Genomic DNA, 26,271 nt, shown 5'->3' with positions numbered 1-26,271 from the left:
GTTGTTGGTTGCAGGAATCCGCATCCTCTGCGGTAATTTACACTCGTGCTTCGTCGTACCGTTGACACAAATCTGATAATTTAGCTGACGTTGACCGCGGGTGGTTCTCCCGTATTCATTCTCTCTCCGAATTTCGATAAATTTCCTTCTGTAAATAACGTCCCCATAAGTAACTCGTCCGTGTTTGTTATTAGGGACTTTTATTTGTGCATCAGCTTCATTTAGGAGTCTCACTCGCAGCCGTAATCTTAATAAATTAAGTGCTAAGGCGAGATTCACGTAATTGATGTATTATTTAGTGGTTAAGCCGGTGACCATTTGTATAATCCTCTGGGCGTTTGCTTTATGAATCGATTCGTAATTACGTCGATAAATTACCAATGAAAAAGCTGTTTTGATGAAAAAAGTCATCGGATAAATCACGCGTCGCTTTTCGTGGTTATTTAATAAAGCCGAGTCTGGATTAAGACGACCGGTCATAACTTAATGAAGGCTGAAGTCCTTTGGAATATTTGCAGACACCATCGACTTTACGGCCGGGCAATTAATATCAAGCAGGCATCAGAACCGTAAAGCGGTTAACACATTATGGGAGCACATATCCCAGTCGACCAAACGAAACCGGAGCTTTCCTCCCGGAAAGCTCCGGCCACGCCTTGCGTTGGCCGCGTTTGTTGGTAATTTGCAAGCCATATAAATTGTAATTACTGAAATGTCATAATTTCTGTTTTAAAACGCGTTACTAAGCTTCGTAATAATCTTGCACTGTTTATTGTTCAGATGCTACCTTAAACAAGAATTAAGAATAAATTCAATTTTGCATACTTGTTCACCTACGGTTTTATTCCCAAACGCAGCAAAACGCTCATAATTAGAGCGACCGATTGATTGAAACTCCCCGAGAATGTCATTTGGAATATGAAAGGTAATTTTAAACAGCGATTGTGGCCGTGTCAAAAACGAGCCAATGTGACATGAACAGACAGCGAAGACGTGCATCGCCTACCATAGAAGACTCCCGTCATATTCCCGACGACACTTCCATGAACTCCCAACGAGAAGAGAACCAACCAACCACTCCCGACCAGATCTGAATTACGTAAATCGGCTAATGGCCGTAATTAATCTTCTGGTGCTCAAAGGTGTGGCCATAATTAATTATTATAAACGGGGGAATGTGTTACTACTTCTTTACCTATTCACACGAAACAGTAATTAAACCTTCACCTCGTTCCACTCGATCGTAATGGACGTTTATGGTAGAGGTGCTGCGAGAAAATCATTTTTCAAACAAAAGTTTGAGAAACGAGAGATTGATGTCAATAGCGCGGACGTGCGAAGGTATTTCAAGTGGGGCGAACTTGGTCAAAGGAAATTCACTCAATTTTTGGGAAAATTTCATAAATAAAGTCGCAGTTTGGAATTCTTATAATGAAACGTTTAGAAACGTTAATCCAAATCCGAGTAAAAAAGGTGAATACCTACACGAAAATTCGAAAAATTGTTCATAAAACAATGAATCGAAGCCATTTCCATTTGATCTTTTTTTTTGAACTGAAAAGTGCTAATAAAAAATACTTTTTTTAAATTTTAATTACGATTTTCTCCAAATACCTCTAACCAAAACTAAAACAATAAGTCTAAAACTAGGTATACCTCCTTTTCGTCTAGAGTATGGTTAAAATGGTAGAAAAAATTCAATCTAAGGTAAAATTGGCACCGAAATGTGTTAAAGCCCTGTGGCAACAACCTCTACAAATTTAGTTTGCAACTAAGAGAAAAAGGTACGAACAAGACTCCCATCATAAAAGTCATATATTCAGCAATTAAACTTCTTGTGGTATTTAGAGTTGATGTTATTGCAGCGATTACAGTTGGAGAAACCAGGTGGAGCCGCCTATATTCCATTTTGTTTATAAATTTATCACGCCTCACTAATAATGTTTCTTCTCAATGCCGTAATTACCAGAGTCTCGCACTTTTATTACGGCCCCACTGCATGCCCGGATTATTCACCACAAACCCAAACATCTGACTGTTATTGCACCGGTTACAAAAAAAGTAATCGATGAGGTCTCAGGTCGAGTCTCCGCTAACATTTTTCAGAAGGGTGTTGAAAATTCGGCACAAAAAGAATTGGATTAAAATTTGATTTAATGAAATTTATTATAAAAGGGTCGTTCGATAGGTCGTCGGCTCGTAAAGAGCCGGAAAAAGGTTCCGGTCCGGTCGATCGTCCGCATCCAGAGTATATTTGGTTAAAAGATGCTGCCGAGTGGAGTAACAATCATCTGTCATGTTCAACAGTTTACCATTTGTATAAAATATGAACGGTGATGTCGCTGTTACCTGTCAAAAGGTATTACAGCGGCCGAGACAAGTCTCGTCATCGCTGAAAATACGCCGAAAAAATCAGGCTGAAATTTCAGAGGCTTCGACGTTATCGAAGCGGTGCGAAATAATATGCCCACGTTTTCAATAAAAGAGACAAAGAGCAGAGCCCGGAATGCACTCAAAATGGCGAAATGCAGTCTGCGGACAGACAGCGGCAGGTTAATAATGCATGCGGCGGCGGTTTCGCCGATGGAGACGAAGAGGAAGAGGAGGAGGAGGAAGACGGGAGGACGGTCTTCAGGGTGACGGATGTGATTGTCAGTGAGTGACAGCCGTCAGTCGGGTTGCTCATATAAGGACCACAGGAGAACGAGCCACATATCACACGTCTGTCCGGCCAACATGGGCCCAAGCGGACTCATCTGAATGCAACCGCGAGAATCGTGCGGCGGCTTATTAAAACTAACACATTCTTAAATGGACGGGAGGTGGGATTTTTGACACGGGGAGATGAACAAACGAGAGGTTGGTACAGAAGTTGCGGGATAACTAATGAGCAAAGCCAAGTAGTGAGGAAACTGAAAATTTATTTTTCTGTTCATCGTTTTGTACCAATTATGTAGTGTTGTTTTTAATGTTGCGTGTAAAAATATCCGATATACTCCCGGTTTCATGAACGATTTATCGATAGATAAATTTTGTCGGTTGGATAGTTGCTAAGGTAGAGATGATCTAATTGGTGTTTCTATAGAAATTAATATTGGACGACAACTTTAACCTCAGGTTAAAGATATCCGACGATTGTAGCCCTTAAAGAATATTTGCTTGATTCCCTTGGATGAACTACAAAAGGGTAGAGATACAACGTTTTAAGATTGGAAATTTATAGACATTTATAAATTTGTGGAACTATTTGTATCTTGAAAAACCTAGAAAAAAACTATAGGTACTTTAGCGATCACTGATCAGGCCATGTCTTCTTGTTATTAAACTTCTTGTTATAAAACAAACAACAAACTCGGGAAATTCGCTTCGGTATTGGGTTACGGTTAATAAATTCGGAATACGAATATTGGCAGAAATAATTAACCAGAATCTCGGCAAAAATCGGAAAAGTCAATTATTTTAAATCGAACCAACCGATGTTTGGTTGGAACGAATTAAAAAAAAGAAATGATTTTCTTTAGTTTTTGAAGTTTGGTGTAATTGTATTATTTCTCCTGAACAAAACGTTTTGTTCAGACAGATTTTGAGTTTTTTTAGTGATGAACTAAAAATGCCTCTGTAACCGGAATCGTTGCTCGGATCGGATTTTCACGAAGAAATAAATAATAATTTACGAGTAAAGTACATTTCGGTGCTTTTCTGGTTTTTGATCTGCTCTTAAATCTTAAATTTCCGAGAAAAACGGAAAAACGTATGTTAAAATTTCTACATTTTTTTACTTCTCAAACACCAAAAAAAATGTCACGATAAAAAATTCAATTTTCAAATTAAAAGAACTAGGAGAAAAGAGCTTTAAGATTTTTAGTTTCCGAATTAGGTACAATTTTTTTATTGAAACTAACGCATTATTCTAACGCGGATTACGCCGAAATTAGAAAAACTATTTAAAAAAGTCTAGTACCATCGTAATTACTAATTAGCACTCAAAAATTATTTGACGTGGATACTTTTAGCCCACCCATTTATACAGCTATTTAGTTATCTATAATGAAGGAAATACATTTTTCTTCTTTTTCATCAAAAAAAAAGTTGGGGGTACAGTTCTAAATAAAGATCTTTCAGAACAGCTTAGCAATTACTCAGAAAAATGTTAAATGATTGTTTGAGCGAGAAAGCTTAACGATTTATTAGAGAAACATTCAAGCCATGTTCAAGGTTTATTGAAACAATTAAATTAATAAGCAATGAAACCTGCTCTGTGTGGTAAAATTGTTCAAATTCTAGCGAAAAATATTTGGGCTTTGAAATTAATTTGAGGCGGATATACCTAACTGTATATTTAAATCTGTTTTTTGATTGTCATGAGCACATTAAGCTTTTTCAGGCGATGTAATTACTGGAGAAAAGTAACTAAATTATTGAAAACAATAATTATCTCGTTCGAGTGAGTGCTCAACAATGTTAAATCCGCAAATCGTGAGTTGGTACCACAAATTTTTCACTCACGTTACCTTTTACTTTGTCGTTAATGGCAATTTTTACAAAAACCTTCTCACATACCTACCTTTGAAAAAACCCGATAATTGCCACTGGTTCCTTGATTAGATTTGCATTCCTGGCCACAGGTACCCGCCACTAGAACGTATTTAATTATTCCGGAGTCGAGCTGCCAACAAATTGTTTTCGTGGTCGTTCATTATTCATTCTTTTAACAAATCATCTAACCGTGGAAATAATCTTACTCGGCGTGCATTTTAAACAAAACTTAATTATTATTTCGTCGCTACCGCGTTTGGTTCCACATGTGTCCGGCGAAGAAGTTGTAAACATCGCAGAGGCAATTAGTAACGCCAGTTCCGGATTTTCAAAATAAAATTGAAAAATTTCCAAGAGGTGAACTATTAATTTCGAGTGCCTGGCCCGCACCTACTTGCGCTATTTATCACCGGATTCTTCTCATCCCGAGATTTACATATTCCATCCTGTTTTAATTAAAGTGACTAATGTTTATTTAACATAACAAAACGTATAATCATAAAAATCAAAGCGGGGAGCAAGGCGTGTGGCCCACACCTGGACAGGTATGCACGATCGAGATGCTGAGGAGCTACGGTGAGGACAGGAGGCGGACACACCACATGTTTAAAACACCACTACCTAAACTTGGCTAATGTGCAGCTTCTAGGCGCTCATTTCAGGAAAATCTGAACGAAATAATTTTAAAATATCCGGTGCTTACAGTGTGTGGCCATGATTCGTATTTCTAGCCATTCGGTATATAATTCAATGAAATATGAAAGCTTCGTTTCGTGGCTCAAACAAAAAATTCACTTTACTTGAGAATCGATAAACTTGACGAACTTCTTATGGTGCGGTAACGAGCAAATTGCAGGAAACTTGGCTTATGTTTTGTGATAATAATAACAGATTTTCTAGTGGGAATTCGAATTGATTGCGGCAATTAAAAATGTGGATATTTCAGTTGATTGCAATTGAAAAAGGTGAAAAATGTTTGAGTAGATTAGATCGCATCGTTTCCGTATAGCTCATCAGTTATTTCTTTGCGTTTTGAACCCTTCTGTACCTGCGATCCGTCGAAGGTATAAATTTTTGAGTTCGGTCGGTTGTTAATTTTGATAGTCATTATTAATTATCTCGGCGGATAATGAAAATAATAGTGTCGGAATTCATGAATTCGTGTCCTTGGACGTGTTTTCGATTCGGTATAACTTAATTGAGATGATGGAGGTTGGTTGCATCAGCATTGTCTTGTGCCTCTGAAAAATCCTGGCACTTTTGTACGCTCGACTATTAATTAATGAGTTTTTTTTCACACAACTGGGACGCCGCTAAAGATAATACGAAGCTATGCAGTAGCTTTTATATAAGGAAACAATTAGTTTTGCTTGTCATGTCAGCTGCTGGTACAATCGTGAAACAACCATTATTTTTTCTCTATTATTCGAAAATACTTAGTGGCGTGATGACGTCCCAAAGCGTACAATGAAAATTTTAATTATTCACTTTTTTTCCAGTTTGATCGGCATCATGAATCGAAAAAGTGTCCTAAAAGAATGAGGACCTTCGAGCACGTTTTGCCTTCGAACTAATTATGGTTTTATAATCAGCGTGGTTATAATTACTGCCAGATCGAGGTTCTTTGTTTGACTAAAAACTTAACACCGTAAAACGAAACACATTCCGATGCGAGCCGAGCAAAAAGCCGGGTCGGATTTCACACAAAGGACAATGCAGTAAAAACCTGTAATGCCAGCAATATATCAAACCAATTAATACGCGATTATTTATTATTATTAAGAGAGCTGCCGAACTATGCTGCACTTGCGGACCAGAAGTAGGTTGGCCTTGCGACAGACGGCTCGATGCTCTTTTTCGCATTCTTGCATGCTTTATGCCGGGATGTATGTAATGTAATTGAATTATGCGATGATATGTTGATGTAAACAACAGATTTCAACCACTTTTAACGTAATTTAATAAAAAACAAACGAGAAAATGATAAATGGGAGCTGGGAAGGGTTCTGAGGGTTACGCGCTTGCTCGCCTGTTGGAGTCTCCGAACGAAAACTGCAAGAATCAGATGTGTTAGTGTCCGAACTCGAAAAGTTCAAATGTAAAAAAACTTGTCCTTCATTGCATTTTCGCATTATCTCAGAAAAGTAAATAATATAATACTTTAGTCATTTTCTAATTCGGATCGCTCAAAGAGCGAACAAATTTTTAAAGTTTTGATAAATTATAATTATGAAAAAAACAAAGTACTTAATACAAAAAATTGCGTTTAAAATTTAAGCTATTATACCTATTTAGTATTTAGAGAAAAAAAGCGTTTTTAAACAAGTCTGTGAGGAATTTCTAGAGATAATCCTGGCAGAAAGAATGAAGTATTTTTTCTGTTTTCTCATTTTGAAACTTTAGCTTTAGAATTTACTTGTTTTGCAACTTTTTAACAAATAATGGCGGCGGCTTTATCGCATATTCGCCTTTTGTTGTAGCTTTGTGAAAATCTGCGCCAGAAATTAATAAATCCTTATTGAAAGCTGCTTTTGAGCCGTGCAACTCCGCCTTCCAATATCTCAAAAAGCGTTAAGCTCATTTGAATAAAATCCAAATTGTTTCAGCATATCCTTTTAAAAGTTCGAATGCGGCCGTCTTTGAAGAGTAATCGATTCGTGTTTGTTCAGGACCTTCAATATTCTGCATCAATCGCTCTTTATTATTCAACGCTGCAACTCTATTTACTCGAAAAAGGAGCTTTTCGGAAAGGATTTTCACTCGACGCTTAATTCCCAATCTAATTATAATGCTAAGCCCTTTTAGCTATGAAAAAAGTAAACTCCTGTTCAGGTGCGAACTACAGCATTGATTTATAGAGAGAGTGGTAATTGGCGACGGTGTAATAAAGTCTTTATTGTAGGTTTAAACGTCTTGTCAAAGTTTCCGGTTGGTTGTAGAATTTTTCATCGGGAAATTTTCAGACTCCGGAGTCTCGTTGCGCTGAAATAAGCTATTAAAGCTCTCGCGAAATGATTTATTTAACACCCACATTTGCTAATGCAAGTTTAGAGCGTAAGACTCTCGAGAACATAACAATGTCTCGTAGACAATGACCGACGGTATGGTCACAGTCTCAAACCGAACGCACCGCCGGACTCCATAATATAACAATCATAATGTTATGTACTTAAATTTAAATTATTATTGCTCGGTTTTGGTTCAATCACAGACATGTTTTGTCGGCTTGACGTCATTTCAACCCTTTGCTCCAACGCACATAAAATCGCGAACGCAAGTCGTTGATACGTTCGTAAAATCGGGCGCAAGATTGACGTTTACGAGCGTTTCTTTTTATTTAATTTTGTGCATTGTATTTTTAGCGATTTAAAAGTTGGAGTAAAATTTCAAGGCGTGACATTTAAAGGCGCGTTAAAACGGCACTTAAAGTATTATTTACAGCCAGTAATTAAGAAAGGTTTAATTATCACGACTGATTGGAAGAGAAGATTATTCTTAGAATTAACCACCGCAGGTAAGACTTTAACCGGCTGTTTAATTGCGAAATGTTGAGTCCGAGACACATCCGTCAGATTTGCCTCCGTGCATAATCGGCCTTTAATTAAACCCAAGCTTGATTATTATAATTCATTCGATTTTTTTCGATTAGGCAAATCCGCTAATTAAGTTGCCACGACGAGGTCGCCTATGGCTTTTGTATGGAGGTTTGCAATCGGAATAATTGCGGCCGTAAACCGAGTTCGAGTCGCTAACGGGCCGCTAACTGAAAATAATTAATTAATGCCAGTTATGGACAAACAAATTTTATGAGGGCAAGAGGTAGTTGCCCGGCTGAGAAAGTGGCAATCTATTCAATAATTATTGTGAATTAAAAAATATCTTCTTTCAAAGACCAGAGTCTAGTGCAGAAATCGTAACTTTTACGCTTAAAAAGCATACAAAAAAGTCTAATGCTCGGAATAATAAGTTTTAAAGATTAGAATCATCTAAATTTTAATTTAATTAAAAACACTAAAAAGAAATTATTGGTGTAACCTTTTCGAAATTTGAATTTTGAGTTTAAAACAAAAATCAGAGTTTAGAAAGTAGAATAACCTTTTGACTTCGTTCTGTTAGAATTTTCTAAATTTCAAACCTTAAAAGTTAGAATGCTGAAGTAACTAACAAAAACTTGAAAGAAAATTACGGTTGCGGTCCTTTACAAGTTTGTATTTGAAGCCTGGATCAAACTAAAAATTCTGAATACAAAAAACAACGTCTAGGTAGTCAAAATGTTTAGTTTACCTTTAGAAGACAGGATTTAAAAAATTAATAAAAAACTGATTACCTTCTCTCTTTGTTCTCGCAGAATTCTCTAAATATTTAAAACTTAAAAGTTGAAATGCCTAAGTAACATCAAAAAAATTAAAAAAAAGATGTCCTTTCCAAGTTTGAATTTAAATTTTGGATGTAGAAAATGAAAATAAAACCACAACTTATAGTTAGTTTTCTTCGCGTTTGCATTGCAATATGTAGCAACTAAATCTTACGACATGAGCAAAGCCCACTACCGATGGCTACCTCCTGTAAGAATGCGAAGAAATTAAAGAAAACAAAAGAATATACATCTCGGCAACAGTTGCTCAACGGTGCGTTATTTTTCCACCTCCGGGAGCTCTTTTCGACCCTCTGTTTAGTCGAAAGCTCGTCCGTCTGGATGCAAAAACGTCCGTTTAATTGTTTCGAGAGTTACATTGCAGATTCGGACAATAGCGAGGGTGCGGTTAGCACCTAGTCCGTTCTCGGCCGTATATCTACCTGGGCCGCTAATTAATGACCAACACATTCCCAGTTAATTACTCCATCCGAGACTCGGCCAATTAATGCACCGATTCAAGAAACCCGCTTTTAATTATCCCACATTTTATTATTCCATGTCATCCCAGACAAGCATTATACCCAAAGACTTTTATTTGTAAACAAAATGTTAACGAAAAAACATTCATTAGAATTTTAAACGGCCCCCGATAACATTTCGTGTGCACGTTCCCAATTAGAAGGTCAGTCTGTGGTGCCATGGTCAATGCCAACCAAGATTTCGGCATGATGATGGTGGAAATGCGATTAGTTTAGCCGGAAGTTATGAATAAAAATTCATACTAAAGCCTGCAAGCTCGTTAATTTCTCAAACAATCAAAACACGAAAAATTCGCCGGTGGTGAAAGCATGAATAAAATTACAATTCATAAAATCAACCCTTGTTTGCTCGGGCGGCACGCCACTAATTAATTGCACGCATATTGCCATCAACCGATGATAAATCTCTTCGATTTGTTGTCCTCTTAAGCGCACTTTATTCATTATTTATGACTATTTGAAAATGTTTATACACGATATCGATTTGCATTGAATTAAGTAGTGTCATTTGTTAAGATCAGACGATGTTCGAATTACGCCACGTGATTAGGCGTTTATTTCATCTCGAGACGTTTAGAATTTTAAATCGCTGCTTTGGGACTGCGACACCAAGGAGAGAAAAAAATCAACGACACTAATCTGAATTATAATACGAGTTTATAGGCAAGAGTCTGATTGTTCTCGGCCACAAGTGATGAATTAATACGACTGAGGACCAAGGTTAGAGATAGAGGGACCTCGTTTTATACCGCAGACGAAGAATATTTATTCGGAATGAAAACGTGGACGATTCTAATCCCAGTGCAATGATTTTGACCCGTTTTTTACCGATGCAAAGCTACACAAAAACGCACCGATTATTATTTATTTCTTTTTATAGTAAACAATGTATTTCTATAACAAATATTTGATGTTTCAAACCACTTTTCTATTTTTTAAAATTGGATGTTCTAAATTTAACACTCAATTTTGACTTTTAAAATCGAAATTCCGTGTTAAATTTATCGTTACGAAATTCAAACTAGGAATTTTGAATTTCAAACTTATCATTTTATTCAGCTTGAAGGTTCAATATTTTGATTTAATGTTCAGTAAAATGTTATGGACTTTTTACTTCCGATTCTGATACCAAAAATTTTGTTCCCTATTGTGTAGCTACTGGTAAGTTTTAATAAAGACAGACTTCTTTAAAATATTTGTGAGTGGAATAGTTTTATTCAAGATAGGTGAAATAGAATGATTGGAGGCAATAAGTATTACCGTTTAAGATTGGAAAAAAATGTTTACTCTAAAAGCGAGTAGTTTTAATAAATATTGTAAGATTGCTGATAGTCCAGGTCAAAGGCAGGATTAATAACTCGTGACAGAAGTTGAATAAGAAATAAGAAATGGTTAATAGAGTCACCTTGTGGACTTTTATTTATCGTCTTCTATATGTGCGTAATAGTACCATCAACATTCAATCTGGGATAATTTATGTAAGCGTCCGTCCCTCGGAATGGCGTTATAATTTCTGTAAAAGAAGTCCATCGTGTTGTAGCGACACCTGTGTGCACCTAATTCTCGTGTCTAATGAAAAATGGCCACACTCTGCACGTGGTAGTCACGCTGGGAGTCTCCCGTCAATTCCACTTCTCATATTTATTAACGATCAAATTACGGTAGACGTAGAAAAATTTCGAAAATTGCTTCGAAAATATCAAATTACCCGTCCGAATAATTAAAAGCGTTGTCCGGTTTTTTTCATTTCTAATTTTACGGTGATTTCTAAGCGGCCTTTGCTCGTGTAGCGCTCGATCCGGTTATGTCTGTCCATCGGACGCTCCTTTCCTGGTTGTTATGCCGTACGGCTACTGTCTTACGCGAGGAATTATGATATTGATGATATCACGGGCCGTGGAGGCTCACTCTCGATAACGAGCTCCGGCACTCGCATGAAAATCACAACATCGAAGGCGAGCGCAACGCATCATTATCTTCGGATACATATATACGAAGGGCATTTGAATATGGACGGAATATGCGGCTGATGTCACATGACGACGACGACGACGCCGTCACTATCTAATCATCTAAATGGGGAACAGATCTCGAGGGAAGATTGCGGATATTGAAGCTCGAGGCGATTGTCTAGATGTGGATATGGAGCTCAGGACGTATGAATAATATGGATGGAAATAGACGGACACGCATCGAACACTCGATGATCCGTGCCGGCCAAATCGACACACATATGCCCAGAAAAGATTTATTAGGAAAAAGGCGCAAACCAACAAAATCCTCCAAAAATCGTTTTAAAGCCGGAAATGGTCAAATCAGACAAGACATAAAAGAGATGGCACACGTAAAATCTCAATATTAATCTGTTTTTAATTATTTTAAACTTTACGTTCCCCCAAAATAAGAAAACTGCATCCAAAAGAGTTAGGGTAAAGTGCACAGTTATTGGACAGTTAAGCAAAAATCTCAACTGGAAAAATCATTACCGCCTTCAGAATAAAGATATAGATAATTGCGTGATTCCAGGCTCAAGATTGAAATGTGTGGAAAATGCTAATTTTTATTTATTGAGTCCAAAATTATAGTTTTTGAACGCCGGAATTACAGTTATATCCAAAAACAGAAGTAAAATCAAAGTAATTTCGTGTATAATTTTCAACAAAGTTTAAATCTAATTTAATGCTTAATTAATAATTCAGGTCATATAAATCATCTCGATTACGATCACTCTAGTCATTTGTTCTTCATATTTTTTTCCTCTCCGAATTCTTCGAGTTCTCTTGTTCTTCTTCGTTAGTTTTGTCACTTTCTGCTTCTGTTTCTTCCTCATCGGCATATATTAACTTATCCAGCTAACATTCACTATTGTCATCCCTATGATAGAGATACCATAATATGTACTCTTGATCTTCATCATTAGTAATATGGTTCTTATGACTTCTGGGAACACAACGGTTGTGCAAGAAGCGTTCACACTTCACACATGTTAGGAATAACTTTCCTCGTATTTCTTTTACGCAGGTTGAGCAAATAATTTTGACTTTGCAGAGTTCTCTTGTTTGGTTTCCCCGCGTAAGAGTTCGTGTCTTCTCTTGTTGATCTGACTTTTTTCCTATTATCGTGCGATATATTTTCGATGAGACGGCAAATGATACCCTTGCCATTTGTATCTTTCCCTTTCCTTTAGGAGTTTTGGATAGGCTAAGGTATATTGTGTATTGGCTGAGTTATATCTTGCAGTGTAGTGTTGTTGGTAAATGTATTGTTAGTGGCTTTACTCTTTCATTGATTTTCGATCTTCCTTCATTTTCTAAAACAATGCTATTTTCTTGGTCATTTGGACACCCCCGTTAAGTAACTATTCGCAAAAAGAAAAAGAACAAAGAAGGGGTAGCTACCCTTACATTGTGCTTTCGTTATTTCCGAATAAGCATAAGTATTTGAAAATTGTCGTAATCTTAGATGTGGGACAGGCGTCAATAACTGAAAATGGGCATAAAATAGCAAGATAGAAACTTACTTTCGGCTTTGGAATTGTTGAAGACAGCGAAAAAGATAATAAAATACCAAATAATACAGTTTCTGTGACATAGCTCAGATTATCCATTGCGTTTAAATGTACGCTATATTTTATATCCATTGGCGTTACTAGATACAGTTTGTATTAGATATAGACCAAACTAAGTCATTCCAAAGATACACAAGAGAAGAAATAGTTTGCGCTTTATAGTATACCAACATGAGGTCAAGAGACCTTATTTACCCCTGTTCAATTCACCCTGTCCAATATCTTTAACATTTGTTTCCCCCATCTCGGAAGGTTATTTTTAAGTAGCCACGTAATTAAAAACGGACTTAGGCTAGAGAATTTAGTAATTTTAAGAGCAAATTTGTACACCAACAAGGGGAAGAAAAGTGCGCTTCCTTCCCTGGTATTTCCATTTTTAAGCGCTGCATTTATTAAGACGAAACGACTTTTCCTCCCAACGCGGATCCACTATCTAATATTAATAACACGAGTAAACTCCATCGGGAACGGAATAATAAAAGCAAATCTCCAACAGATGCACGAGTAATGCATTTTTCTATAAAATGTTATAATAAGAGAAGGAATGCGGCTCGGAGAATACTTAATAGAATCCCGTCCCGCAAGAAATCCCCCAACAAAAGACAAAGAATCGTATCGAGATCGATGCCGGACCGAAAATTATTCATCAGCAATTAGATTTTTTGTGTCTGGTCCGAGCGAGCGATCATTGCACGTTTTCTTCGGCACTCTCTCTAGTCGTACAATGGGAGTAACACAGGTAGCGTAAATGTGAAGAGGCCGTCAAGTGTGCAGTAAACAGCCTCGGTTATACGGCTAGGAAAGCTCGTTTATCGGCCGCGATAAGGTACGCAATTCCTTTCGCGTTCCGTCAAAATATCCACCAATTAAAAGGAGTTATTTTTAATTTCGGAACGTCACGGTTAGGTAATGAAACCGACCGTCGAAATTATCGAATTGATTAAAAGGTTTGGTGTTCGAGAAATAAAGTATGCGTTGAAAATTTGATAATTCTTTAATAAGCACGCATCCGGTGGGTTTAATACATCTCTTGTCTAACTGTTGAGTGCTTTCGTTGACGCTTTTTTCTTCATCTGACATCGATTTCGGTACGACGCGTATTCATTCATAAATTACTTTCATTCTCTTCGTAATGGGATTTTTTTAATTTAAATGGTAGGGACGATTCGACAATCGAAGAATTTCGAGTAAACGGTTTCAACATCTTGCGTTCCATCAATGAAAGAACTCATTACAAAAATTGGGTTTAGAACGCCGAGGTATGCGCTACTGTGCTGCCTTTAATAATATCATAACTTTTTTGTTTGATTTTTTTGGGCAGAGGTGTGGTGAGCAGTCAAGACGTCTCGAAGCTTAATCTCTAACATGATTTGATTCCAACATCTGTAATTATGTTTTTCGCCAGATCTGTTAGGGATGAAACCCAAATATTTTTCAAAATGCAACATATTTTAAAAGGTGGGATCCCTAAAAAATGGTTGCAAGAAATTTGGAGTTTCACAGACCACCACAGAATCGGGAAATCGTCGAAATTTTGGACCAAATCAAAACTTGAAATCACACCAAATAACTTTTTTCGAACTCCTAGAAATTAAAAAAGTGCAAAAAACATTCTTGATTCGAATTTGAAAAATCTACTAAAAAGTTAAAAAGCTTTTCGGCAAAGAGCTTTCGAAATGTCAACACGCTTTTACTTATTTCTGGCACTTAAATTTTGTTTTTCGATTGTATCAAGTAAAACTGCAGAAATAATGTAAATAACAATACTCAGTTTAAAAAAAGGGTAACAATTCCTAATTTTTGATGGTATTACGCGTTGAAAATCCATCAAACTCTGTGGCAGTTCACGAATCGTAGAATTCCGTGTCATCCCACATTCCATCAATGGCGAACCTCATTACAATGCAAAAACTCCGCAAAATGACGTTTAAAACGTTACGGTATGCGCTACTGTGCAGGTATCGTCTTAATAATATCGTTTTTTTTTTGTTGGTTGTGGTTTTTTGTATAGAGGTGTGGTTAGCAGTCAAGACGTATCAGAGCCCAATCTCTTTTATGATTTGTTCTGAACAAATCTGCGCTGTCGTCCTCTCTTATGAAATTATAAATACATCAATGTACCGATTGCATTCATTAACGTGGGAATGTTCTTTAATTGCTTTTGGACGCTGTAATTAACGTAATTGCTGCGAAAACATATCATTAGGCTTTTTTCGTCAGGGCTAATAACCATCAGAACATTTCTAATACATTGTGTAAGATGAGGTGCTCGAGTAATTATCAGGATCGGACCAGCAACGTCCTACAAAAATTTCATTAACATTTACCGTTGAAGCTTCGTTTTTTAACATTTCGACAAAAATAATTTCAATCATTTGGATTTAATAACGGTAACGGTACACATCTGAATAAAACCTAATCGAAATTCGATACGTGATGGTGTAGGATTTTTTTTTAATTCCAAAAAGTGTTTTTCTTGAATTTTCTTTGAGAAAGTCTCACAATCTGAGCCGAGTTAAGATGATAAATTGCCACGATTTGTTAGTCAACTATTACAGTAATAGTCGCGGCGTGTGTAGAATGGTCTTTGTATACGTATATAACATGTATGAGAGATGGATGCACGTCAAAAAATTCAAGCTAAATACTACTTGCAAAAGAAATAAATCAATTCCGTTTAAAAGTATGTAGGGCCATTTTTGAAACGCAAAATAACAGCTAATTTGAACACGTGCAAAATCCATCACAATGGCCTTTGATGAACCGATTTTTGTACAGAAGCGTAATTATCGCAAATTACAAACATATGCTTATCAAATATCAGGAAAATCTTTGGACCGACGGCAATTTTAGCAACTCACTACCTTACTAACTTTGAAAGTACTCAACCACTTTAAATAATCCTGTCAGGAGAGCTGGTGCCGAGGTGTCGGGGTCAGGTCATCAATTTTAGTTAAGACAACGTCTGAAAAATAAAATGGGGGTGTGAGTAATCCAGTCCATCAGAGTGAGACGTCCACAATCGCCATTTGTGAACCAATAAATGTAACAGTCGTTAATCCAAAATAATTATGCAAATCTACCATCAATAAAATATGTAATTCGAATAGAATCGGTTGAGCTCTGTCCAAGGGGTTCAAAAGGTTAACAGTCGCAGTCCTGGTCAATAGGACTCCAGGAGCATAGGGAAAACCAGGCAAAGGGTTACCCCTTTGCTCATAGATACCATCCAGCCCGCTTGTCTCTGGATCAGCAGCAATCGAGAGACCACCTCGCGGTTCTGACGTGCAATAGGCAACGCTGCCTTGTCATCCACCACTTGTCTTAGGTTGTGCAATGAGTACCCCGGTAATATCCGTCCAGCGTCTACTTCGAGACCCGCAGGTCATTCAACACCAAGCGTGCAATGGATATTATGTTCATGGTACTCGCCTATGACCAACATAAAAAGGGGGCGGTTCCGGGCAGTGCAATGATCACCTTTTTGGCCAACCTGCTCAGCTGCTAATCAAACATAGCCCTAAGCGTGCAATGGAGGCCCTCTTCATAGTGCAGGTGGTGAACAAGTCCCTATAAACCTCATGGCCGCAGCCGTATCTCAGGGGCGGTTCCGGGCAGTGCAATGAACACCTTTTTGGCTAACCTGCTCAACTGCTAATCACACATAGCCCTGAGCGTGCAATGGAAGCCCTCTTCATAGTGCAGGTGGTGAACAAGTCCCTTAACCTCATAGCCGAAGCCGTCTCACGGACCAACGAGCAAGTGCAATGATCACCTTCCAGCGCTCTCCCCACGACCTATTCTGCAACCTAGACCTGGGGGTGCAATGAACGCGGCTGCCTAGTGATCCCCCGCGTCCACAAATAAACATAAACCAGACCTGGAGGCCTCGCGACGCCGCGACCCTCCAGCGTCCCCTGTTGGGTTAATCTCGGCGTGCAATGGGCATTTTCGAGCGCCGCCCCGCCTCAAGCTTAACCGTGGATTAATTAAGGATAGACAGACTAACAAAGTTTAGCTCGACATGTCGGGGCTCAACTCAATCTTATTCATAGTTCGTCAACTCTCAATTCAATATCATTCTCATCAAATATCACCAACTTTAGTATCAACCAATTAAATAAACTATCAACTGATGAATAGCGCATTAATTCAACTTCAGTTTGATATTGTACTCAATACTCACGCAGGTTTCTGATGAACGTTATCAACAATTATAAATATCAACACCGCAGCAATTAAAATAATGATTGAACGACTCACCCTACCGTTGATATGGTAATTATCATAAATCTCTACACCTTATTGGATTGAAAAACCTCACACACCAACAAACTGGGATTACTCAGTGATAACTCACCTTGATTCACTTAAGCAATTACTTTAAGTCACTCTAACTTGGAACTGACTCTAGCTCACACTACCCCTCTAAAGTGTGGGTGAAAACTAAAAACTCATATGCAAAATTGCATATTCGAAGGCGTCTTTCTCACGGTCGACTTGGGGTGGTCTGCTTGTCACCCTGACTAGCTAATAAATTAGGCTCAAGTGTTTATGTTTCTCGAAATAAAAGTCTCGGGGTCTTTTCGGAGCTTTACTGACTAATTACCCTAATTATCTACATGCTAATCTATGACGAAAAGTAAAAAAACCACAAATTACCATTAAATTAAAATATAAAATAAAAAAAAAATTATGACCGCTCGGACTCCATCCTACAACTTCGGCCATCCTGCAATTCACCTCGTCCCGAGGTGACATTACTCGTCTGTCACTTCCGGGTCCTCGTCAGATGGGACAATCTCGTCTTCCCCACTTTCACTGTCGGTGTCATCTGACACTCCTCCTGGCACGCGCCATGGTCGCATCCGATCGACAGCAACTACGCGTTCGTAATTGGTCTTTTTCGAAGTTCTGTGTGACCCTTTCATGTCGGTTACGACGTAGCGATCATTAGGTAATACTGTTTTTACCACCATCGGGCCGCTGTAAGGGGGTATTAATTTTCGGCTGGTACCTGTGTTTGAAGCGACGTTCTTTTCCACCAACACTAGGTCACCCTGTTTGTAGCGCCGTGGTCGTTTTCGTCGCTTGTCAAAATTCTTTTTCTGATTATCTTGTGCCTGGGACATCTTTGCGAGTGCTTCCTCTCGAGTAGCTACTAAATCCTCTACAACGGAAGATACTTGGGTGATTTCATCGCGAAGTACGACATCAGTTCCGTTGCGCGGTACATATCCTAGTAACAATTGGGATGGTGTTTTCCGGGTGGACTTATTTGCAACGTTATTAATTGCAAACTGCACATTCCTGATGTGCTCGTCCCACCGTTCCTCCTCAAGGGTCGAAGATAAAAGGGCCGCTAAAATCGTCCGATTTAGGCGCTCAACTTGGCCGTTCGCCCTTGGCGTCGCGACTGCGTTCATCACGTGACGAATATTATTTTGTCGGCAAAATTGTTTGAAGCGTTTTGAAGTAAAACAGCTTCCTTGATCTGATATTAAAATCTTTGGTTTGCCATACGTGGCGAAAATATCACGGAAATATTCGGTTACGTATTTTACTTTGGTCGACTTGACTGCACGGAGAAAAACGAATTTTGTAAACGCGTCGATTCCGGCGATGATGTGCGTGTGACCTCGACGACTTTTGGGGAATGGTCCTAAATGATCAACATGGAACACATTTAGCGGTTCCGCGGTCTTCTTGATGGGATGAAGAAACCCTTCTTTTCTACCCGATGCGCGCTTATTGTACAAACACGCAATGCAGCAAGCGATGTATTGCTCTACGTACTTACGCATCCTAGGGAACCAATAATGCTCGCACAGTCGGGACAATGTCTTTTCCACCGCAAAATGACCGAAATCGTCGTGTGCGGCTCGCACCACCTGGTGTCTCATCCCTCTAGGGACAACCCATTGGATTCCCCGCACGGTAATGCGATACACGCGTCCATCGCGTAGGGCGTAATTTTTATAAATTTTCCGTTCTTCGTCATTTGTCGGGGGTTTCGACAAAATTTGGCGGATGCGCTTTATTTTGTCGTCGGTTAGTTGCCCCGATAGGACCCAATCCGCCTCTTCGATGTGAAGTACTTCGCCGATTTCTCCCGATTCCACCGGATTTCTGCTTAACGCATCGACATGTTTCATACGATTTCCGGGTCTGTACTTCACCTCAAATGTAAATTCTTGCAGTTGGAGCCACCATCTGGCAATGCGCGGGATTATTTGTTTTTTAACGCTCGTCGCTCGTAATGCATTACAGTCGGTCACGACGGTAAATTTTATACCGAGCAGGTAAGATCGAAATTTCTTTAAGCTTTCCACGACGGCTAGTGTCTCGAGCTCGTACGAATGATATTTTTGCTCAGTATCGGTCGTTTGCCGGCTGTAGTACGCCACTGGATGTAATCGCTCGTCGGGTTGTTTTTGCAATAAAATTCCGGCCAGCCCTAACGCACTGGCGTCGGTGTGAACTTCGGTCTCTAGCTCGGCATTAAATAATACTAACGTCGGGCGCGTCACAAGTGCCGCCTGTAATTTGCGGAACGCCTCTTCCTCTTTGTCGCCCCAATTCCAGGCAGTACTTTTCTTCGTCAGATTTGTCAAAGGTTTAGCGATCAACGCGTAATCTTTGACGAAGTGACGGAAATATCCCGTCAACCCGATGAATTGTCTAATTTGGTGTACTGATTTCGGAGCGGTATATGCCTCTATGGCTTTGGTTTTATCTTGACCGGGTTTGATTTTTCCGTCCTCGATATCAAATCCCAAAAATGTCACGGAGGTCATCAGAAACGAACACTTTTTCAAGTTAAGTGTTAATCCTTCGCTTCTGAGAATCTCGAACACTTTTTGTAGATTTTGTAACGCTTCGTTGACGTCTTTTGCGTGTAAAAGGACGTCATCCAAATACACGGCGGCGTTTTCTCGCGCTGGTTTCAAGATCTTATTCATGAATCGCTGAAACGTTCGCGGCGCATTCGTCAGTCCGAATGGCACTCTGTTGTACTCATATTGACCGAAGGGGGTAACAAATGAAGTATACTTCTTCGACTCTTCACTTAGCGGGATTTGATGGTAACCCGACCGCAAATCGAGACTCGTGAAATACACGCCACCCTGCAGCCGATCAATTTGATCGTCCACTCGAGGTAGGGGATGGTTGTCCTTAACCGTTTGTGCATTTAACTTCCGGTAATCGATGCACAATCTTTGTTCGCCATTTTTCTTTTTGACTAATAATACCGGTGAGCAGTAATTTGACTCGCTTTCTCTGACGATATTATTGTCCAAAAGCTCTTGCACAATATCTTTGACTGTGTCCTGCTCCGATCTCGCCATTCGATACGGCCGATAAGTGAAGGGTTTATCCTCGGAGAGCCTTATTTCCATTTCCGCCGATTTTGCACATCCGAGTTCATCTATCGTGAGTGCAAAACAATCTCGATAATCCATCAATAATCGAAAAAGGCGATCCCTTTCGTTCTCATTGATGGGCCCGATTTTTACCTGATCGAGCGGTAGATCGGTTGGGGGTGAGTTATTTACCCTCAAGACCATCTCAGTGGGTGGTTCTTCTTCAATGCAGGGCCAGGCCCTTGCAATTGTCTGTCCCTTTCTAAAGTTTAAATTGTTGTCCGATAGGTTGATACATGGTAAAAAGGCGGTATCATTTGCCTTGACGTGAATAATTGTACGCGGTAGACAGTATTCATGACCTTCTTGAGGTCTTATCGCAGCTTCAATGAGGACATCACCCTCATACTCGTCTCCGGAAACTGCAATATGACCGGCGTGATTTTGCGGGATGATGGTGTTTTGCGCGACTCGAAGTTTGATTTTTGATAATGCCGGTTCAGGTGTGATTTTTGACAGTGTTGATTCTGCGTCGGTTGCGATTATATTTAACGAGGTCTGGTCCTTTACGATGACAATGTGGGGCATCTCGGTGAAATTGCGACCGATTAGGACAGGTACTTCCTGGACAGAATTTGGGACCACGTGGGCCCGAACGGTTGCCGTTGCCCGATCAGCTGTTAGCTCGAAGGTCGTAGACCCTAACGTTGCAACAACCCCGTTCCCAAAAGCTTTTAGTGCGGTTTTTTGATTGGAATCGTGATCCAACCCTAATTTTTGAACCTCCGCTAAACGTATTGTGGTACATGAACTACCTAAATCTACATACGCCGTTGATTCTACACCGTTTATTAAGATTGATTTGTAATATTTTTGATTAGCCGGATCGCGCGTTTTGCTAGATAGTCATGCTACCGTCTTCGGGTCTTTGTTTTTCTTGTTACAATATTTCTCGGTGTGACCGGTACCACGACAGTAGTTGCATCGCAGCTCCGATTTCCGGCTGTTTTCCGGTGCTGGCTTCCGGCACTGTCGGCGATAGTGTCCTTCTTTTCCGCAATCGTAGCAAACCGGCACCGAAGACCGTTTCTCGTCGAATTGTCTTCCTCGGTGATGGGTTTTTGCTACCTGGGGTGCTCGTGAGAACGACGAAGTGGTCGCTGTAGCTGGTTTCGGGAGCGCTTTTGTGTCGCTGATCGTCGCGAGGTATGCGAAAAGCGATTCCGGGGTTTGGTGATTGCCTGCTCTCGCGCCCGTTTTTACAACGACGTCGTCAATGCCCCCGATTAAGCATGAAACGGCGTCGGTTCCTATGATGCGGCAAGCGTTTATGAGCGAAAGCTTTTCATAAAAGTACCGAGCGTAGCTTTCATCCCGACGTTTCTGCCGCTGCATCATTCTCGAGAGATCGTCATTGAAATCGCGAGTGGATGGGAACGCAGTCCTTAATTTTTCCTTCCATTCCGCCCAAGACATGTTTACGGAGGGTAACCCTTTGTACCACACCTCGGCGAGTCCCCGCAATTTCGCCAAAGCATAATAAATTGTGGCATCTTCCGTCCAACGGAAAATACCCCTTAACTCGTCCACCTTGCGACACCAGGCCTCGGCGCTTTGGTCGCGGTCCTCTGGGTTGAAGGGTGGTACCACCTCCTCCTTTGTGGCAAACGCGGTAGGGCGGTTGTTTGACCGCTCGAGAAAATCTGCCATCACTTCGGTGAGGCGGTCGATCGAAGAGACGGTTTGATCAGACCCGTCGGTGCTGCCTCTAACCCTTCGCGCGTTAATTGGCGATTCGCCACGAGTTTGCTTCCTCTTATTATTTCCGCTCATCTTATTAAAGAGAAACAAAACCCAAAAGTCAACAATTGTTTAAACAAAATCGCCTCCGACACCTGCCAGCTGGATTATTTCTGTCGCCAATGTTATTTTAAGTTAATGGAAAAAGCACATTTAAAATGGCAATTTATTTGGGGGTGGTTTTAAGTGGTCATAAATTTGTCAAATTTTAACATGTGGTATGAGTTAGCCTGGCCAGACATGTGGTTGTGCGTCTTTTATCCCACTTCTGAAATAAATTATGTAGGGCCATTTTTGAAACGCAAAATAACAGCTAATTTGAACACGTGCAAAATCCATCACAATGGCCTTTGATGAACCGATTTTTGTACAGAAGCGTAATTATCGCAAATTACAAACATATGCTTATCAAATATCAGGAAAATCTTTGGACCGACGGCAATTTTAGCAACTCACTACCTTACTAACTTTGAAAGTACTCAACCACTTTAAATAATCCTGTCAGGAGAGCTGGTGCCGAGGTGTCGGGGTCAGGTCATCAATTTTAGTTAAGACAACGTCTGAAAAATAAAATGGGGGTGTGAGTAATCCAGTCCATCAGAGTGAGACGTCCACAATCGCCATTTGTGAACCAATAAATGTAACAGTCGTTAATCCAAAATAATTATGCAAATCTACCATCAATAAAATATGTAATTCGAATAGAATCGGTTGAGCTCTGTCCAAGGGGTTCAAAAGGTTAACAGTCGCAGTCCTGGTCAATAGGACTCCAGGAGCATAGGGAAAACCAGGCAAAGGGTTACCCCTTTGCTCATAGATACCATCCAGCCCGCTTGTCTCTGGATCAGCAGCAATCGAGAGACCACCTCGCGGTTCTGACGTGCAATAGGCAACGCTGCCTTGTCATCCACCACTTGTCTTAGGTTGTGCAATGAGTACCCCGGTAATATCCGTCCAGCGTCTACTTCGAGACCCGCAGGTCATTCAACACCAAGCGTGCAATGGATATTATGTTCATGGTACTCGCCTATGACCAACATAAAAAGGGGGCGGTTCCGGGCAGTGCAATGATCACCTTTTTGGCCAACCTGCTCAGCTGCTAATCAAACATAGCCCTAAGCGTGCAATGGAGGCCCTCTTCATAGTGCAGGTGGTGAACAAGTCCCTATAAACCTCATGGCCGCAGCCGTATCTCAGGGGCGGTTCCGGGCAGTGCAATGAACACCTTTTTGGCTAACCTGCTCAACTGCTAATCACACATAGCCCTGAGCGTGCAATGGAAGCCCTCTTCATAGTGCAGGTGGTGAACAAGTCCCTTAACCTCATAGCCGAAGCCGTCTCACGGACCAACGAGCAAGTGCAATGATCACCTTCCAGCGCTCTCCCCACGACCTATTCTGCAACCTAGACCTGGGGGTGCAATGAACGCGGCTGCCTAGTGATCCCCCGCGTCCACAAATAAACATAAACCAGACCTGGAGGCCTCGCGACGCCGCGACCCTCCAGCGTCCCCTGTTGGGTTAATCTCGGCGTGCAATGGGCATTTTCGAGCGCCGCCCCGCCTCAAGCTTAACCGTGGATTAATTAAGGATAGACAGACTAACAAAGTTTAGCTCGACATGTCGGGGCTCAACTCAATCTTATTCATAGTTCGTCAACTCTCAATTCAATATCATTCTCATCAAATATCACCAACTTTAGTATCAACCAATTAAATAAACTATCAACTGATGAATAGCGCATTAATTCAACTTCAGTTTGATATTGTACTCAATACTCACGCAGGTTTCTGATGAACGTTATCAACAATTATAAATATCAACACCGCAGCAATTAAAATAATGATTGAACGACTCACCCTACCGTTGATATGGTAATTATCATAAATCTCTACACCTTATTGGATTGAAAAACCTCACACACCAACAAACTGGGATTACTCAGTGATAACTCACCTTGATTCACTTAAGCAATTACTTTAAGTCACTCTAACTTGGAACTGACTCTAGCTCACACTACCCCTCTAAAGTGTGGGTGAAAACTAAAAACTCATATGCAAAATTGCATATTCGAAGGCGTCTTTCTCACGGTCGACTTGGGGTGGTCTGCTTGTCACCCTGACTAGCTAATAAATTAGGCTCAAGTGTTTATGTTTCTCGAAATAAAAGTCTCGGGGTCTTTTCGGAGCTTTACTGACTAATTACCCTAATTATCTACATGCTAATCTATGACGAAAAGTAAAAAAACCACAAATTACCATTAAATTAAAATATAAAATAAAAAAAAAATTATGACCGCTCGGACTCCATCCTACAACTTATAAATAGTGACAAAACTATTCAAAGAATAATAATGTGACAAAAAATAATTAACAACTTCTTCATTCCTCTGAATCTGTCATTAGAAAGATTATTCATTTCCTTCCTTCAAAGAAATCGAGTAAAGATTAATTTAGTTAGAATGTTTTAATTTGTTAGGCGAAGCTCTCAAGAGTAAACATTGCGAAATTGTTGAAATAGAGGAGTTTCCTCGGTCCAACAGAAGCCACTTTCCCCTAAATGATTTAATTACGCTAAACTTAATTAGTACTACCGGATCTTTTCTGCCCTATTGTTTAATTGACAGAGCTGCCAACTCACGAACCCACAATTAAAATCATTAATTCACTACCATGGCAATGGAATTAAGGTTCAATTTCCGAATAAATTTCACCCATACAAAAACCAGCCTAATTATCACTAATTTACTTTTAAACCCAATCCATATTAAGTAAATATTAATTAAACTTTTTGTCTCTCTATCATTTTCTCCGGTGAAAAGCTCGAACAAGAGAGCTCCATTTGTTATGCTCGGCCGTCTCGTTCCGTAAAATTCGAACACAATTAAACGATGAAAACGTCTTTTTTCTCATGATTTTACCCGAATGAGTAAACATGTGTAAGATCATCGCGGCCGCCTCGACCGGAAAAAATCCTTTTAATCGTTCCGAAGCAAAAAACCCGGAGAGTACATACATAATAAAAGCGCGCTTTTGAAGAATGTCAGACACAATGCGATGTTTTGTTAATTTTTCTAATTGGTGATTTCCCAGCCCTAATGACGGGCCCATCGGACATATGGTTATAATTGCGGCCCATGCCTGAGGTAATGTGCTTATGATTGCAAGGTAAAAAGCGTACAAAACACATCTTCCTGTTTTTAAATTGTCATTCTTTAATAATTTTATAATGACGACGACGTGTGTGTGACCTGCGCTTTATTAACGCTTCCACTCACCGAGCAGCTCAAATTAAACCAAAATTTCAGGTTAAATTTTAATTAAATAAGTCTTTGTCCCAGGAAATTGAAATTCTTAGGTTTTCTGAACTTTTACGTTAGAACCACATTTTTTAAAATTATTTAGTATTTTCAATACTGTAGATCGATAACACCATTGTTCTTTAATATTCTTGTCTAGGTGCACCGCATGTGAGGAAGTTGTTTTAAAAGTGGCACAATTTTTAAACTAAAACTGAAGAAAATTTCCAAAATCAGGGTTGCTAGCTAAATATTTTTTTTAGTCAAAATTGTTATTTTAACAATTATTTTTGACTTTAACTTATTTTTTGGTCAAAGTTCAGGCGGCAAAGAGCTAATGTTCGATGAAGACAACATTTCCAAAGTTCACAAAATTTTATTAGTTCGTTATTTTTTTAAATGCATGTGTTACATCACAGAACTCAGAAAAAATACTATTTTTAAAAATATTGCATGTGACCCTTCTTGCTATTAAAAAAATTAAGCTAGCCTTGTATCACCAGAACAAATGAAGATAGAAATTTGATAATCAAGAGCACTGGCTTTAGATACAAGACACTGTATCCTGATGTATTCGTTAATAAACGCTTTCGAAGAACAAAATTGCATACAAAAGCCATAAACATAAAGATTTTGAAAACGTGAGCATAATTTTTTAACAAAACTTCTAGTTTTCCACAAAAAAAGAAAAAAATTGTGTCTATGAAGTGAGATAACGTGCGTCCAATTTTCTCACAAAAATTTTGACTGGGTAGTTTCTGTTAAATCAAAAAACAGATTTTCGAGATTACTTATTTGAAAATATATTGA

At 39.4% G+C, this 26,271-nt stretch overlaps 2 protein-coding genes across 4 annotated transcripts in view; both read right to left on the bottom strand.

Annotated features, from left to right (window-relative positions):
• LOC103312480 (uncharacterized protein) overlaps positions 1–26,271 on the bottom strand; it is a 60,806-nt gene that overhangs the window by 22,355 nt on the left and 12,180 nt on the right. The window lies entirely within an intron of this gene.
• On the bottom strand, positions 17,761–24,473 carry LOC107397869 (retrovirus-related Pol polyprotein from transposon 297). The gene is made up of 3 exons (XM_064358905.1): positions 24,120–24,473; positions 21,280–22,724; positions 17,761–20,988 (listed from the first exon to the last, which is right to left on the bottom strand). The coding sequence occupies exons 2-3, from the start codon at positions 22,195–22,197 to the stop codon at positions 17,761–17,763; spliced, it is 4,146 nt and encodes a 1,381-aa protein (XP_064214975.1). The 5' UTR covers positions 22,198–22,724; positions 24,120–24,473.

This window comes from Tribolium castaneum, chromosome 1, assembly GCF_031307605.1.
Source record: "Tribolium castaneum strain GA2 chromosome 1, icTriCast1.1, whole genome shotgun sequence".
Lineage (NCBI taxonomy): Eukaryota > Metazoa > Arthropoda > Insecta > Coleoptera > Tenebrionidae > Tribolium > Tribolium castaneum.
The sequence above is the reverse complement of the archived record's forward strand: the minus strand, read 5'-3'. Positions and strand labels throughout refer to the sequence as shown.